At 43.1% G+C, this 18,300-nt stretch overlaps 1 protein-coding gene across 3 annotated transcripts in view; it reads left to right on the top strand.

The window, feature by feature from the left end:
* ULK4 (unc-51 like kinase 4) overlaps nucleotides 1-18,300 on the top strand; it is a 496,555-nt gene that overhangs the window by 313,119 nt on the left and 165,136 nt on the right. For all 3 annotated transcript variants that reach the window (XM_043886762.1, XM_043886763.1, XM_043886761.1), the window contains one exon: nucleotides 11,227-11,393. In XM_043886762.1, the coding sequence (XP_043742697.1) occupies nucleotides 11,227-11,393 (167 nt within the window). The remainder of the gene's footprint in view (nucleotides 1-11,226; nucleotides 11,394-18,300) is intronic.

Raw genomic sequence — 18,300 nt, 5'->3', positions numbered from 1 at the left:
TAACCTCGGAAAAGTTCGGACATATTTTCCTCTGGGGCCATTTCTGTGTGTGGGTGGCAGCTCCTTCACTTTGGCGTAGGACCTGCCGTTCACAGACATCTCCGTTTATCCTACCTTGTGTTCAGAACGACATCACCACTTTCACCCTCAACGTTTAAAAGAAGAGTTTTAATTCAGCTGACATGGTGTGACTCTGGTGGTTTTGGTGGTTAAGCATTGGTCAACTTGGGAAAAACGAAACCATTTCCCCACACTGAATTGCAGAGATGTTTTTATACTCCTCTTCCGGATTGTCTATTCAGGTTGACTCTGATGGACCCTAGTGGAAATGACCACATGTTTGTTTGATGTAAGCATGGGATTATCTGCAGGGAAGCCTCTATCTGGGGAGGTTACCCTTGGGTTTAGAGTGTTGTTTTCAAACCATTAATGATAGAAAGGAAAAGTACTTTCAAAAGCTTGGAATTTCAAAGTGTAGTCTCACATTTGTTCTCTGCTCCAACAGATTTTGAGAAAGTAATAGTATAATAAGGACAAAATGACCTTGGCTAGAGTGACCAAAGTTGGAAGCAGCTCAGGCATGTCAACATTTCTGGAACATTAAACACTTGGAAATAACTTATGGGGATGGCTCCTTTAGAGATTTGCTTATAGTTCAGTTCAGTTGCTCAGTTGTGTCCAACTCTGTGACCCCATGGACTGCAGCACGCCAGGCTTCCCTGTCCATTACCAACTCCCAGAGCTTGCTCAGACTCATGTCCATCGAGTCGGTGATGCCATCCAATTATCTCATCCTCTGTTATCCCCTTCTCCTCCCACCTTCAATCTTTCCCAGCATCAGGGCCTTTTCCACATCAGGTGGCCAAAGTATTGGCGCTTCAGCTTCAGCATCAGTCCTTCCAATGAATATTCAGGACTGATTTCCTTTAGGATTGACTGTTTGATCTCCTTGCAGTCCAAGGGACTCTCAAGAGTCTTCTCCAACGCCATACTCCAAAATCATCAATTCTTCATCACTCAGCTTTCTTTATAGTCCAAATCTTACATCCATACATGACTACTGGACAAACCATAGCTTTGACTATATGGACCTTTGTTGGCAAAGTAATGGCTCTGTTTTTTAATATGCTGTCTAGGTTGGTCATAGCTTTTCTTCCAAGGAGCAATTGTCTTTTAATTTCCTGGGTGTAGTCACCATCTGCAGTGATTTTGGAGCCCAGGAAAATAAAGTCTGTCACTATTCCCATTGTTTCCCCATCTATTTGCCATGAAGTGATGGGACCAGATGCTTTAATGCAGAATAATTCTTGGATTTTTTTTTCGAAGAATTGGTTATGATCCATGTAAAGTAGTTCTTGCATTCTTTAACTTAATTTTTATTTCTTTCAGAGATGTTGGGATGGAATATTAAGATGTCACCTGGCCAGAGAACTGGGAAATGATAGAATGCTATCCTGAGTGTCTTTGTATAGGATCTCTAAGGGAGATGACAGGCAAGCAAGGGACAGAAACCTTGCTCTTAGCCCCACCTCCTCTACGAAGTCCGCCTGCTGCTCGAGAAACAGAACTGACTGCAAGAAACAGAGTTGACTGTGGCTTTCCCTGTATATTTACCTCTGTGCTGAAACTTCACTCTTGGATCTTAACCCCTTCATGAAGGGGTGCCTTCTCTTCCTTGCACGGAAATGGAAGCCATCTAGCCTGAGGGGCATGGCAGGGGATACAGCAAGGGGCTGTGCATTTGGCCCAGGAGGTCTGAAGCAGAGCTGACCTAAGCCACAGGTGGTGGTGGTTCTTGTTCAGTCGTAGGTCGTGTCCAACTCTTTGCAACCCCATGGACTGCAGCACGCCAGGCTTCCCTGTCCTTCTGTCTCCCAGAGTTTGCTCAGACTCATGTCCATTGAGTCAGTGATGCCATCCCACCATCTCATCCTCTGCTGCCCCTTTCTCCTCTTGCCCTGTCTTTTCCAGCATCAGGGTCTTTTCCAGTGAGTCAGTTCTTTGCACCAGTTGGCCAGAGTACTGAAGCTTCAGCTTCAGCATCAGTCCTTCCAATGAATTTTCAGGCTTGATTTCTTTTAGGATTGACTGGTTTGATCTGCTTTCAGTCCAAGGGACTCTCAAGAGTCTTTTCCAGCACCACAATTGGAAAGCATCAATTCATTGGCTCTCAGCCTTCTTTATGGTCCAACTCTCACATCCTTATATGACTACTGGAAAAATCATAGCTTTGACTATATGCACCTTTGTCAGCAAAGTGATGTCTCTCCTTTTTAATACGTTGTCTAGATTCTCTTGAGTGTATCTCTGTCTGGAGTCTGAGTGAAAAGGAGAGGAAACCCCCTCCCAAGACAACTACAAAAGGCATGGCTAGGCCACTCCCAGGGGCTCTGGCCTCTGCCTCCACTGTATCGTCCTCAGCCTTCTTGGGGCAGAGGGAGGTGGACGAGAGTCATACCCATGTGCCTGCCGATGGTGGTCCCCACCTCACTCTGGAGAACATAACCCTGGCAGTGTCCTGGGACTTCCTTCCCTCTTTCTGGAGGTAGGGGGTCTTTCTCTTGACTGGGGAGAAGGAAAGTGGAGACTTAGGGAATGTCGCCTTCCTTCCCTTCCCTTCCCTTCACCACCTCCTTAGATGTATTCCTTCACTTTAGGAAAGCGTGTCCTGTGTGAGGTCGTTCACAGCGCTCTGCCCGTGTTAACAGACTTATCCTTGGGTCCCGTGGGTCAGGCGAGGGTGACCTCCTCGGCCTCTGCAGTGGTTGTGAAAATGCCAGTCTACACTCCCCTTCCTTCCAAGAAACTCTATTTCCTAACTCCCTCTGTGGGGAAATTCCGGATAGCACGGAAGCAAATGTGTCAAAACCTATCTGGTATGTGGGAAGATGTAACACAGAAGGTTTGGCAACTTGAAGTCTGACGTCAGGGCATAGGACCCTACGGACTTTACCAACGAGTCATCAGGGACCTGGAAACTTTTCTCAGGCTTCAAATTGTGTCAACTCTATACCCTTGACACCATTTTTCTCATTGATTCTACTCATTCCCTGATACCTGTGGCATTATGTTATCGTGATTCTTTTTCTGTTATGTTGGCACCTTTGCCTCCACTTCTCCTATAAATCCCTTTCCTGTCTAGGGTCTACTCGCCCTTCAGTCCTAGACTCTGGGCCTTGTGTGTCCTTGGGAACTTTCCCACCCTCTCCAGTCATCTTCCACCTCTGTTTTCAAGTCTGACTGCTACCCGGTTTCTATGTGTTCATTTCCAACTACCTTTGGACTCTGGCATCTGGACGTTATCTCAAAACTCAGTATGTCTTGAAAACTAACTTATTATTCCTAGAAAACTTGCTTGCTCACTGCTTCCAGTGAGAATCTGGTTTTTCTCTTTCTGGGGCTTTTTCGCCACACCTTACTGCTGCCACAGAGTTACAAATCACACTTGTTAAGTGATGTTTCTGCCTACTTCTTGTTCCCCACCCCACCAGCACTTGGTCGTGGCCAAATTGCAAAGGCCTCTTCTTTGACTCTCTGGTTTCAGTTCCCCACTGGCTGCTCCCAGAGGCTCCGTGGTATTTATAAAAGTCCATGGACCTCAAGAGTTATAATATATGCAGGTCCAGATCACTTGGGGACTTCGGCTTACTTGATGACCTTGAACTGGTGACTTAAATGCCATGAGGTTTTGTTTTCCCTTATACAAAGTGGAGATAACAGCATCTGGATAATGAGCTCTCCTGGAGCTGTTAGAGAATTCGTATGAAATATGACATGTAAAAAGCCAAGTAAAGGTCCAGGCAGAAAGCACGTGTTCAGTAAATACTGCTGTCATCCCAGTGGAAACCACACCCCCGGCTTCACTTCACTTCCTCCACCCCGCCCAGTCTATCCCAGTCAATTTTATGTTTAGCTGTTTTAATCTAGAGCCGGTTACACAGAGTGAAGCAAGTCAGAAAGAGAAAAACAAATATTGTGTATTAGCTGAAACTCCAATATTTTGGCCACCTCATGGGAAGAGTTGACTCATTGGAAAAGACCCTGATGCTGGGAGGGATTGGGGGCAGGAGGAGAAGGGGGCGACCGAGGATGAGATGGCTGGATGGCATCACCGACTCGATGGGCATGAGTTTGAGTAAACTCTGGGGGTTGGTGATGGACAGGGAGGCCTGGCGTGCTGCGATTCATGGGGTCGTAAAGAGTCGGACACGACTGAGCGACTGAACTGAACTGACTGACGTGTGCTTTGTTGCTCGGTCGTGTCTGACCCTTTGCAACCTAGTGGTCTGTAGCCCTTCAGGTTCCTCTGTCCATGGAGATACTCCAGGCAAGAATACTAGGGTGGATTGCCAGGCCCTCCTCCAGGGGATCTTTCCAACCCAGCGATTGAACGCAAGTCTCCTGCATTGCAGGTGGCTTCTTTACCATCTGAGCCTCCAGGGAGGGAAGCCCATGCACATATATGGATCTAGAAAAGTGGTATTGATGAACCTATTTGTGGGGTAGAAATAGAAACACAGATGTGGAGAATGGACTTGTGGACGTAGCAGGGGAAAGAGAGGGTGGGTGAATTAAGAGAGTAGCTTTGATGTATATATCCACCACCATGTGTAAGATAGACAGCTCATGGGAAGCTGCTGTGTAGCACGGGAGCTCAGGCCAGTGCTCTGTGAGGACCTGGAAGGGTGGGATGAGGGTGGGTGGAAGGGAGGCTTAAGACAGAAGGGCTACATATATGCTTAAAGCTGATTCACATTGTTGTACAACAGAAACCAGTACAGGCAATTATCCTCCAATTAAAAATAGATTTTTTTAAAAAGTTCAGGTATGGTTTATATACAGTGAAACAAACAGACCTTATATTTATACCTTATATATTATATATATATCATATATATGCATTTCTGTAACCAACACCTCATTAAAGTACAGAACATTTCTGTCACTTTAGTAAGTTCTGTCCAACCCCTCCCTCAGAAGCAACTACTATTCTCTTTTCAATCAATATAGATGAGTTTTTCTTTAAACATGTTCTTACCACTGAGTTTATACACCTCATTTGTTTCTGGTGTCTGTCTCTTGGCCTCATTTGTTTTTTGAGATTCAGCCGTGTTGTTGTGGGATTCAGTGGCTCATTCTTTTTTATTGCTGAGAAGTACTCCATTGTATGAATGGATATCTCTTTGTTTATCTGTTCTCCTGTTGGTGGACACCTGGGCTATTTCCAACGTGGGGCTATTTTGACTACAGGTCTAATGAGTCTTTTTGTGAATATATGTTTTCATTTTACTTGGATAAACCCCTAAGAGTAGAATTGCTAGATAATATGGTAAAAAAAAATATTAAAAAAAAAAATTGTTGATTGTTTTCCATCAGCCATGCCTGTGAGTTCTGGTCACTCTGCATCTGCACTACCATTTGGTATTGTCAGGTTTATTTTATTTTATTTTTTTCATTCTAATTATTTCTGTTTGTGTGGTGGTATCTCACTGTGGCTTTCTTTTTTTTTTTTTTTTTATTAGTTGGAGGCTAATCACTTCATAACATTTCAGTGGGTTTTGTCTTTCCTTTTCCTGATGGCTAACAGTGTTGAACACTTTTCATGTGCTTTTTGACATTATCTTTTGTAAACTAAGTGTTCAAAGCTGTTACCCATTTTAGAAATTAGATATTTCAGTTTTTTATTATTGAGTTTAGGAATTATTTATATGTTCTGGATATAAGTTCTTAGATATGTAATTTATAAATTTTTCTCCTAGTCTTTGGCTTGTCTTTTTCTTAACGCTAGTGGTGAAGAACCCCCCCCTCCCAATTCAGAAGACAGAAAATGCAGGTTTCATCCCTGGGTTGGGAAGATCCCCTGGAGGAGGGCATGGCAACCGACTCCAGTATTCTTGTGTAGAGAATCTCATGGACAGAGGAGCATGGTGGGCTAAGGTCCATAGCGTTGCAAAGAGTTGGACACAACTGAAGCAACTTAGCATGCGTTTCTTAATGGTGTCTCTTAATTTACAAAAGTTTTAATTTTTGGTGCAGTGTAATTTATCCACTTTCAAATGATGAGGACTTTTTGAGTCCTGAAAAATCTTCACGACTATCTCTTAGTTGTGAAGATCTTCTCTTACATTTTCTTCTAGAACTTTTGTAATTTTAGCTTTTATGTTTAGATTTGAGATTTGCCTGAAATTAATTTTTTAATATTATGTGAGGTAGTGGTCAGGCACCTTTTTTCTCTCAAACAGCTAATCAGTTTTTCTATTCTCTTTCATTGAAAATAATTTCATTTTTCTAAAGAATTCCTATGTTGAAAATCATTTGACCTCATAGATGAGGGTCCATTTCTGGAATCTGAAATGGGAAGTATCTGCATGAACTCATTGTTTTTTCCCCTGTCTAAAAGGTGTATACTTATCTCTGTCCACTTAATCAGTGGCCGAGTAGCAATGAGTTTTTCTTGTGCTCAGATCATGGTCTCTGAATACCCTTCTCGTTAAAAGAAACCAGGACTCCTTGGAGAAGGAGCTAATGCCCAGTCTTAGGCAGTAATTCATAAGGTGAAATTGGGACATATTATCTTAGCGGAAGGTAGGACACTTCAAAGGGCCCTCTCTCAGTGACCAAAGATGGAACAAGTTGAGCATAAAAGAATAATGATTGAAATAAATTAATATTCATAAGATATGTTATTTAAAAATCTATTACATTCACAATGATGCTCCATAGTGAACTGATTAGTAACTTCAGTAATCTCTAACCAGTTTGGTCACATTTAGGACCTCCAGACACTCCAAAATCACTTTTGGAAACAGGCAGATGACAACAAAGAAACATTTATCAACCATCTACCTTGCCCTTCCTTTACAAACCACATTTTGTGATATCCAAATCAGCTGACGAAGATTCTTTTTTTTTTTTTTTAATTAATTTATTTATTTTTTCAGTGGGTTTTGTCATACATTGACATGAATCTGCAATAGATTTACACGTATTCCCCATCCCGATCCCCCCTCCCACCTCCCTCTCCACCCGATTCCTCTGGGTCTTCCCAGTGCACCAGGTTCGAGCACTTGTCTCATGCATCCCACCTGGGCTGGTGACCTGTTTCACCATAGATAATATACATGCTGTTCTTTCGCAACATCCCACCCTCACCTTCTCCCACAGAGTTCAAAAGTCTGTTCTGTACTTCTGTGTCTCTTTTTCTGTTTTGCATATAGGGTTGTCGTTACCATCTTTCTAAATTCCATATATATGTGTTAGTATGCTGTAATGTTCTTTATCTTTCTGGCTTACTTCACTCTGTATAATGGGCTCCAGTTTCATCCATCTCATTAGGACTGGTTCAAATGAATTCTTTTTAACGGCTGAGTAATATTCCATGGTGTATATGTACCACAGCTTCCTTATCCATTCATCTGCTGATGGGCATCTAGGTTGCTTCCATGTCCTGGCTATTATAAACAGTGCTGCGATGAACATTGGGGTGCACGTGTCTCTTTCAGATCTGGTTTCCTCGGTGTGTATGCCCAGGAGTGGTATTGCTGGGTCATGTGGCAGTTCTATTTCCAGTTTTTTAAGAAATCTCCACACTGTTCTCCATAGTGGCTGTACTAGTTTGCATTCCCACCAACAGTGTAAGAGGGTTCCCTTTTCTCCACACCCTCTCCAGCATTTATTGCTTGTAGACTTTTGGATAGCAGCCATCCTGACTGGCGTGTAATGGTACCTCATTGTGGTTTTGATTTGCATTTCTCTGATAATGAGTGATGTTGAGCATCTTTTCATGTGTTTGTTAGCCATCTGTATGTCTTCTTTGGAGAAATGTCTGTTTAGTTCTTTGGCCCATTTTTTGATTGGGTCATTTATTTTTCTGGAATTGAGCTGCAGGAGTTGCTTGTATATTTTTGAGATTAATCCTTTGTCTGTTACAGGAGAAAACCAGCTCAAAAAATACAGAAGGACTGATAGAATTTGAAAATTCTGTATTGCCATGTCTGTATTGCCATAATGAAATAATGGGACTGGACATTGGACATTAGTAGATAATGTTTGATGGGAAAATTTATACTGGATGGGTTGGGCTAACTATCCCTGAACCCATAGGTCAATTTAACGTCATTAAGGGTGGAACAGACAGACAGTATATCCCTCCAGATAGAATGCTACAGGGAATACAGAGTGCCCAGCTCCAAGTATTATTGCCAAAATAATCAAACCTGAAGTAAATCCAGTCTCTGGGTCTAATTACCAGTTTACAGGAAATGCACGGTTACAGGAGCAGCACTACAAGAACATCTATAGGAAAAATATCCTCATTTCTCCAACAGATAAATGGCGTGAAAAATTGAAGGTGGGGAAAGGACTGTTAGAGGTTGAAGGAGACTTAAGACAATGGCAAACTGTTGATAATTACTGAAGCGGGTGATAAGGATTCATTTTTCTAAAATTTCTCATGGCTTTCTTCGTTTTCATAATAGTTTAAACAAGAAAAATGTGTGTTTTCATCTTCAGTGAAAGTTCTGTGAAGAGCACTGACAGATAGGCCTCTTACATCATATTAATGGGCTTCGCTGGCATTGTCACGGTTGTGAAGAAATATTTAGGTCATATTTCATGTCTAATCTCATATGGGCACCTTCCACGACAGGCGGTGACTTCTGTGTTTATAGTCAGAGCTTGGTGTTTGCTGTCTTTTTTCCTTCACACAACAAGCTGGAGAGTCCAGCCCAGGAGGGATTCGATTGCATGCTCTATTTGCACTCCTTCCTTGCAGACTGAATGAAACTCAGGAAGAGCACAGTTGTTCCTCATCTGTTTAGTCTGAGTCAAGCAGCACGCTGCTGGGTATCCAGCGGTCAGTGCCTCCTTCTGACGGGTTGTGTCCTCCTCTGCTGTTCACGTAGCTGGGTCCCCTGCTCCTCCGACCACCAGCATGCTGTGTCGCAGAGTGATCGTGAACTCCGCAAAGGAAGACACCTTCTCCGACAGCATGTGTCTACTAAATACGACTCTCTTAAAAGACCTTTGTATTTTGTATTTTGAGTACTCCCGATTAACAAACAACGGTGTGATCATTTCAGGTGAACAATGAAGGGACTCAGCCATATATACACATGTATCTGTTCTCCCCCAAACCCCGCTCCCATCCAGGCCGCCACAGAACATGGGGCAGAGCTCCCTGCGCTACCCTGTAGGTCCTCCTTGGTTATCCATTTTAAATATAGGAGGATGTACGTGTCCATCCCAAACTCCCAGACTATCCCTTCCCCCCAGTCTTTCCCCCTGGTAACCTCTTTTTAAAGCCCTTCTGCTCTACCTGCAGCTCACAAACGCCAAGAGCTGATTCACAGCATGCCCTTGAGGGATGCCTTATAACTCACAGGAGAATGCCTGCCAGTGTGATGCACGTGTCTTACCAGTTGCTGTTCTTTACCATATGCTGTTGATGACTTGTACTATCAAATCTTGTCTTTCAATCGAGAAATTTTGCTATTAATTCATTAGCAGATTCCTTTCCCTTCAAATATATTTATTTTCAACTTCGTGACTGTGCCAATTTTCAGCACAAGGAGTACAACCTAGATTGATGCCCTGTAATTTTGGTTTCTGTCTGCCTTTAGTGACAGAATTAATTGCTTTGTAGTCTAATTACTTTGCACTTGTCTAGGAAAAGCAGATCGGTTTACTGGAAATGACAATGTGCTGTGTTTGGGAAAGATAGCAGAGCTTGGATGGCTGTGCTGGGCAGTTTCCATCTAGTTGATCATCTGGGAACTAGGGACAAATGGATTGCAGGTCCAATAAATAAATGGATTGCAGGTCCAGCTTATAACACATGTCATATTTCCTTACCCTGTTTTTTCTCCAGTTTGCTTGTGTAGAATAGTTACATTGGAAGATTCACTTTTCCTAGAACATTCAGACGATGCTGATCTCTTCAGACTGAAGGACCCCCTCACCATTTCGATTTATGACATTTCATGTTGTCTTTTCATCACTTTTGCATCTGAATCATTTGGGGAATTCAAAGTGTAATTTTACATAACAAAAACAATACAAAACATCAGCTTAAATGTATTTGTTGTAACAAGTACATCAAACTAAAAGTTGAAGACCAACCACACTGTAAATATGAGGTTTGCAGAAACAAAATGATTGAACCTGGCAATTTCTCAGTTTCACTGTGCTTGAAATCATTATGTTACATTTCATAATTTTGAGAATGCATGTGAAAAAAAGCACTTCATTGCTTTATCTTCTTGAGGTGACCCAGTTACTTGTCAATCCTAATAGATCCTTGGATTTGTTGCAGGAAGGGGGACCCCTTCCAGGGCCCCAAACTGGGCTCTTGTCTAACACTCGGAAATGAATTGTCTGAGGAGACACATGTGCTGACAAAGCAAGAGATTTTATTGGGAAAGGGCGCCCGGGTGGAGAGCAGGAGGGTAAGGGAACCCAGGAGATCAGCTCTGTCACATGGCTTGCAGTCTCGGATTTTATGGTGATGGGATTAGTTTCCCGGTTGTCTTTAGCCAATCATTCTGACTCAGAGTCCTTCCTGGTGGTGCACGCCTTGTTCAGCCAAGATGGGTGCCAGAGAGGATGATTCTGGGAGGTGGTCGGACAGGTGGTGTCTCCTTTTGACCTTTCCCGAACTCTTCTGGTTGGTGGAGGCCTATTAGTTCCCTGTTCCTTATCAGGACCTCCTGTCCTAAAACAACTCCTGCAAATGGTTCCTATGGTGCCTGGCCAGGGTGGGCGGTTTCAATCAGCGTGCTTCCCCTAATAGACTCACCTGTGGTCACTGGGCCATCCCATGAAGAAGAACTGTGCCTTTAAACAGAACCTGGGGACAGGGTGTTCACACCCAACACGTTTTCTTCCAGTGTCAGCAACTCTTCTGTCCCTGTGAAACCTGTCCATGTAGGATGGTGTTTTTCAAAGTGTAATTTCGGGAACCCTCCCATCAGAATCAACCTGGGGTGCTTTTTAGCAAGTATATACCTAGGCCTCAACCCCAGGCTCCTAGGCAGTCTCTCTGGGAGTGAGGGGTGGGGACCTGCGTTTTCAAAACCTTTCCCAAGTGTGTCTAGTACGGATATAGTTGAAGGACTGTTCAGAGTTTATGGAATGTAGAATACATGTGCCTGGTCTATTGGCTTCACGTGACACTTTATTCTTATGTTTTATGATGACAGTTTTGCCCTTCTCCTATTTTACCCTCAGGACTGGTCCGTCACGTCTGTAACCTGTTCACTGAGACTGCCACACTGTGTTTGGATGTGGACGACAAAAACAACAACGAGACTGCAGCCGCCCTGCTGTTCTCGCTGTTAGACATTCTGCACGGCATGCTGACCTACACTTCCGGAGTCGTGCGGCTGGCTCTGCAGGTAGAGGGCCCCTCCTCCCGCCTTTCCAACAACCCTACACCACGCCCCACATTCTCATCATTCTCTTTTCTCTCATCTCCCTCTAATGTGTTTTTCAGTTTGAAAAAGAGCATATGATTCGATAGTCATCTTTGGGTGACCAATGTCAGCTAATCTGAATATGAAAAGAAAGCAGGAGGGGCCAAAGACAAGACTTAGTCAGCACTTATTAGGGAACTGCCAGCAACTCAAGAGGTCATTTGCATTGTGGGGTTGGCCATGCACTATGCAGTCTTTGCTGTCTGGAGATGGTGCTCCCACCACCTCCAGCAGTATGAGTTAGCTAGTGAGGAGTAGTGGATTGAGTTATCAGGCATGAACACACATGCACATACATGTAATATGAATATATATGCATAGATACACACACACACACACGTGTGCATGCATATACCTTGCACTTGCTTTCCCTTATGGCCGATAATGTGAAATTGCAAGATGCTTTTGAGAACTGGAGGTGTGTATTTAGTGGCCATGGAAAAAGTCAGGTTGCCCCAGACTGTAACCTGCCATTGTGGTCTGAGACAGGAAGGGCATATGAGTTCATCGAGTACTTTCTGGGCCAAGTGTTAGCTCTCACCACATGCCTGTCTCCTTTCATGTTTTCTCTAACCAACTGAGTTAGCTGATCCTTAGATCACATGATAGCACACGGCCAACAGGAATTCACTGATATATTTGGAGTCCCAGCTAAGTCACAAGTGCTGGGTATCACTGGTAGAATACTGGCCTGGATAGATGCAGAAACTAAGGTTGGAAGCAGACCGTTCTGATACCTTGCCAAGAGTCATAGTAGCAAGAGCCAAGAATGAGTCCCTCAACCCTGGTTTAGTCTCTCTTATTCATCATTATGATAAATGGCATCTTTTATCCACAGTGAAGCTGGTGAAGTATTTGGCTTGTTTCGTGTGGCTTAATAAATAATTCCAAGAGCCCCTCAGCAAAGATGATAGTTAGTCAATAAGTTTTAACCCAAACTTGTAAAGCCAGTAGATGAAAGTGGCCTTTGAACTACCTGCTTGTTTTTATTTGCTCATCTGTAAATGAACAGTAAAGCTTGGCTAAGTAGTCATGGAATCCTGAATTATGGATTCTCTTAGATTTCCCTCTTTTTTCTAATAAGTATCTCATCAGAGAGCATCATTTCTTGTTTCAATTTCCACAGTGGTAGCTTTATGTAATTCTTTAAGGTGTAGATGTCTCTCAGAGGATACTTTGATGGTATCAATCTGTAAGAGATTGTGTGTTGTGGATAAAAAGGATCAGACGAAAAAAATTTTTTAATTCTAGAACAATAGAAATTGCTTATTTCAAGTCATTAGATAGATATTAAAGGGTGTTTAAAACTCCTTAATACAAATTATTTTCTAATTTTCTTTTCTCAATTTGATAGTGTACCAATACATCACTGTTTTTTCTTTCTTTCTTTCTTTTTTTTTAGTACCAGTCTATGTTTTACTGCTGTCATTGTTCTAAATCTTTCCCTGTAATATCTGCCACATATTGCTTTTGACCTTGACAACCAACTTTGATCTCCATGATACCTGGTATCAGTCTGAAAGTGGTAGACTCTTTGAGATTGAATTAGGGAAAGAATTGGGTAAAGAAATGGAGTGGGGATCAAAGACAGACACATCCTCCTGCAATACTGAGCTGTAGGTTCTTTCGAAGCATAAGTCACCTCTTCCATCTGTAAACATGCTCCACACTTGGGATTCTTCTGCATTCAAAAGCCGTTTCTACTCTTCACACTAACCTCTTAAAACTAGAACTTGACTGTTGCCAGTGTCTAAAATGATAATACTGTTTAGATTTTGAGGCACCTGTCTCTTTTTCAGGGAGGAGGAGGATATGACACAGGCATGTGTACCAGGGAGATGAGGAGTTGGGGAGGGAGGTGTCAGAATGTCTCTTAGGAGCCCAGACTCTGCCCCCAACTTGCCTTGAGGAGTACTGTGCCAAAGATACAGAAGCAGACACAAATATGTGTGCCCAGCTCACTGGGGTAGGGGGGCCCCGTGGACTTTGCAGGTGGGAATACCTTGGATTCAGATCCCAGCCACAACACTTTCACCTGTGAGATGCTGGGCATCTTATTTCACCTGTCTGAGTGTCAGTTTCCTCATCTGTAAAGCAGACATGATGCCAACTACCCAGCAAGGGACTTAAATGAGAGAATACAAGATATGTAAATATAAAGGACATATTTATTGCCAGGAAAAATATCAATAACCTCAGATACGCCGATGACACCACCCTTATGGCAGAAAGCGAAGAAGAACTAAAGAGACTCTTAATGAAAGTGAAGGAAGAGAGTAAAAATGTTGTCTTAAAACTCAACATTCAAAAAGCTAAGATCATGGCATCCAGTCCCCTCACTTCATGGCAAATAGACAGGGAAACAATGGTAACAGTGAGAGACTTTATTTTCTTGGGTTCCAAAATCACTGCAGATGGTGACTGCAGCCATGAAATAAAAGACAATTGCTCCTTGGAAGAAAATCTATGACCAACCTAGACAGCATATTAAAAAGCAGAGACGTTACTTTGCTGACAAAGATCTGTGTAGTCAAAGCTATGGTTTTTCTGATAGTCATGTATGGATGTGAGAGTTGGACTATAAAGAAAGCTGAGTGCCGTAGAATTGATGCTTTTGAACTATGGTGTTGGAGAACACTCTTGAGAGTCCCTTGGACTGCAAGGAGATCAAACAGTCCATCCTAAAGGAAATCAGTCCTGAATATTCATTGGAAGGACTGATGCTGAAGCTGAAACTCCAATACTTTGGTCACCTGATGCGAAGAACTGACTCATTGGAAAAGACCCTGATGCTGGGAAAGACTGAATGCAGGAAGAGAAGCGGACAACAGAGGATGAGGTGGTTGGATGGCATCACCACCTCGATGGACATGAGTTTGAGCAGGCTCCGGGAGTTGGTGACAGATGGGGAAGCCTGGTGTTCTGCAGTCCATGGGGTCACAAAGAGTCAGACACGACTGAGCGGCTGAACTGAGCTGAAAGTACATATACTTGGCCCAGGGAGAGTAAGCCATGATTGGTCGCTGTGTTATTAATAGCAATAAAAGGGAAGGCAGTCATCTCCCCTTCCTGTTTACAGAGGGTTCCTGGGGGCAGTGATGTTCTCATGTCTGTGTCCCAGCACTAGGGAAGGCACTCAGTATGTCTTTATGGAGTAAACCAACTCCTAGCAGGCTTATGAGTTATTAATGTATGGTTTTATTTCGCATTTGTGAGCCTGGCCCAGGGCTTGACCCCTGTGATCTTGGCAGAGGGATCAAGAGAGGAAGGTTGTTGAGTGTCAGGGAGCTTCATTTTGGTAAGACCATCAGCATGCAGATAGTGGAGCAAATCATCACCTTGAACCACATCCAGGGTCCTGCAGAGTGAACAGCGGGGTAGGGTGCTCACAAGTTTGGGGGTCAAGGAAGGAAAATAATCAGTATCAAAATCCAGGTCACCCGACTTCCCAGTCTGGCCCTTGTCTGTCATTTCTGGAATGACGGGAGAAACTTCACGCTTCCTCGAGAGGAGGGCGGTTAAACTGCTTTCCATTAGTAGGTGTGTCAGTGCTGCCCACAGACTGAAATGTGGCCCCCGGGTCCTCTTTCATCTCACACTCATGTGAAGGCTGTTGGGATTTCAGTATCTCTCTCTTTTTAAGAAAGTCATTTTTATTTATTTTTGTCCATTCTGTGCAGCTTGTGGAATCTTAGTTTCCAGACCAGGAATCAAATCCATGCCCTCTGCACTGGAAGCATGGAGTCTTAACCACTGGATCACCAGGGAAGTCCCTGTATTTCAGTATCTCTTGAGGTTACCGGTTCGACTCCTCCATGGCTTTCTCCCTGCAATTTTCCCCACGAGCTCGCCCCTGTCTGGCTGTTGTTCAGTCACTAAGTCGTGTCCAACTCTTTGCAACCACATGAACTGCAGCACGCCAGGTTTCTCTGTCCTTCATTATCTCCTGGAGTTTGCTCAAACTCATGTCTATGGAGTAAGTGATGCCATCCAACCGTCTCATCCTCTGTCACCCCCTTCTCCTGTCCTCAATCTTTCCCAGCATCAGGGTCTTTTCCAGTGAGTCAGCTCTTTGCATTAGGTGGCCGAAGTGTTGGAGCTTCAGCATCAGTCCTTCCAATGAATATTTAAGGTTGATTTCCTTTAGTATTAACTGGTTTGATATCTTTGCTGTCCAAGGGAGTCTCAAGAGTCTTCTCCAGCACCACAATTCAAAAGCTTCATTTCTTCAGTGCTCTGCCTTCTTTATGGTTCAACTCTCACATTCACACATGACTACTGGAAAAACCCATTGCTTTGACTATATGAATTTTTGTTGGCAAAGTGATGTCTCTCCTTTTTAATATGCTGTCTAGGTTTGTCATAGCTTTTCTTGGTCCTTTTCAAGGACCAAGCATCTTTTAATTCTGTGGCTGCAGTCACTGTGGTGATTTTGAAAACTCATGAGATTTGTCACTGCTTCTACTTTTCCCCCATCTATTTGTCAAGAAATGATGGGACTGGATGCCATGATCTCAGCTTTGTTAGACTTGAGTTTTAAATCAGCTTTTCACTCTCCTTTTTCACCCTCGTCAAGAGGCTCTTTAGTTCCTCTTTGCTTTCTGCCATTAGAGTGGTATCATCTGCATATCTGAGGTGGTTAATATTTTTCCCAGCATTCTTGATTCCAGCTTAGGATTCCTTCAGCCTGACATTTTGCATGATGTATTCTGCATGAAAGTTAAATAAGCAGAGTGACTATATTATACAGCCTTGATGTACTTCTTTCCCAATTTTGAACCAGTCCATTGTTCCATGTCCAGCTCTAATTGTTACTTATTGTCCTGCATACACTTGTGTCCTGGAGATAGGTAAGGTGGTCTGGTAAATTCCCACCTCTTTAAGAATTTTCCACAGATTGTTGTGAGCCACCCAGTCGAAGGCTTTAGTATAGTCAGTGAACGAGAGGTAGATGTCTGTTTTTAAAATTCCCTTGCCTTTTCTTCTTTGGAGAAATGTCTGTTTAGTTCTCTGGCCCATTTTTTTATTGGGTCATTTATTTTTCTGGAATTGTATATTTTTGAGTTTTTCTGTGATCTAGTGTATGTTGGCAGTTTGGTCTCTGGTTCCTCTTCCTTTTCTAAATCCAACTTGTACATCTGGAAGTTCATGGTTCACATACTGTTGAAGCCTACCTTGGAGAATTTTGAGCATTACTTTGCTAGCATGTGAGATGAGTGCAATTGTGTGGTAGTTTGAACATTCTTTGGCATTGCCCTTCTTTGGGATTAAAATGAAAACTGACCTTTTCCAGTCCTGTGGCCACTGCTGAGTTTTCCAAATTTGCTGGCATATTGAGTGTAGCCCTTTAACAGCATCATCTTTTAGGATTTGAAATAGCTCAGCTGAAATTCTGTCACCTCCACTAGCTTTGTTCACAGTTATGCTTCCTAAGGCTCACTTGTCTTCACGTTCCAGAATGTCTGGCTCTCGGTGAATGACCACCCCATCATGGTTATCCGGGTCATTAAAACCTTTTTTGTACAGTTCTTTGTATTCTTGCCACCTCTTCTGTCTCATGGTTGAATGCAAGTGAGATTCGTCTGTGGTAGCCCATGGTCCTCAGCATGTCTCTCCCTCCCTTTGAAGACTGATGGTATCTCTTTGTCTCATCAAAAGATTGTTTTCTTGGCAGGACTGTCCAGGCCTGCAATGATCAGCCCCAGGGTGGTTTCCAGCCTCGTATGCCATGCCTTTGTGCTCCCTGTTTCTGCACCAAACAGTCACCTTGGCATTTTCCATGGGGCGCCTGCACCTTATCACTCCAGGCCTTCCCTCACCAGATGCCAGCTCCTGAAGCACCTGCTGCGCATGTCCTTCCCTGTAGACCTCACGCCACCATCCAACGATGAAGTTCTATCACCTTTCCCCAGTCCCACCTCAGCTTTATTTCCATGTCCACTGTAGCAGTTTCCACATTCTGCCTTTCGTGCCGTGGAAAGCTTACCATTGTTTTTTTTTTTTTAATTATAGTTAATTTACAATATTGTGTTAATTTCTGCTGTATAGCAGTGTCTCAGTTATATACATCCCTTTACTTTGCAGTTTTTCACTAGATACTGAATATAGTTCCCAGTGCTATACACTAGGACCTTGTTGTTTATCCATTCTGTATGTCATAGTTTGCATCTGCTGATCCCATACTCCCCATCCATAACCACTCCCATCCTCTGCCATGGCAACCGCCAGTCTGTTCTCTGTGTCCGTGATTCTGTTTCTGTTTCATAGATAGGTTCATCTGTGTTGTAGTTTAGATTTCAAATATAAATGATATCATGTGGTATTTATCTTTCTTTTTGTGACTTACTTCACTCAGTATGATAATCTCTAGATCTATTTGTGTTGCTGCAAATGGCCATTTTTATGGCTGAGTATGGCAGAAAATGAAGAGGAACTAAAAAGCCTCTTGTTGAAAGTGAAAGAGGAGAGTGAAAAGGTTGGCTTAAAGCTAAACATTCAGAAAACTAAGATTATGGCATCTGGTCCCATCACTTCATGGCAGATAGATGGGGAAACAGTGGAAACAGTGCCAGACTTTATTTTTTGGGCTCCAAAATCACTGCAGATGGTGACTGCAGCCATGAAATTAAAAGACGCTTACTCCTTGGAAGGAAAGTTATGACCAACCTAGATAGCATATTAAAAAGCAGAGATATTACTTTGTCAATGAAGGTCCGTCTAGTCAAGGCTATGATTTTTCCAGTGGTCATGTATGGATGTGAGAGTTGGACTGTGAAGAAAGCTGAGAGCTGAAAAATCGATGCTTTTGAACTGTGGTGTTGGAGGACAC

The sequence above is a fragment of the Cervus elaphus genome, chromosome 24 (assembly GCF_910594005.1).
Source record: "Cervus elaphus chromosome 24, mCerEla1.1, whole genome shotgun sequence".
Lineage (NCBI taxonomy): Eukaryota > Metazoa > Chordata > Mammalia > Artiodactyla > Cervidae > Cervus > Cervus elaphus.
Note: the sequence above shows the minus strand (reverse complement) of the source record. Positions and strands in the feature narration are given on the sequence as shown.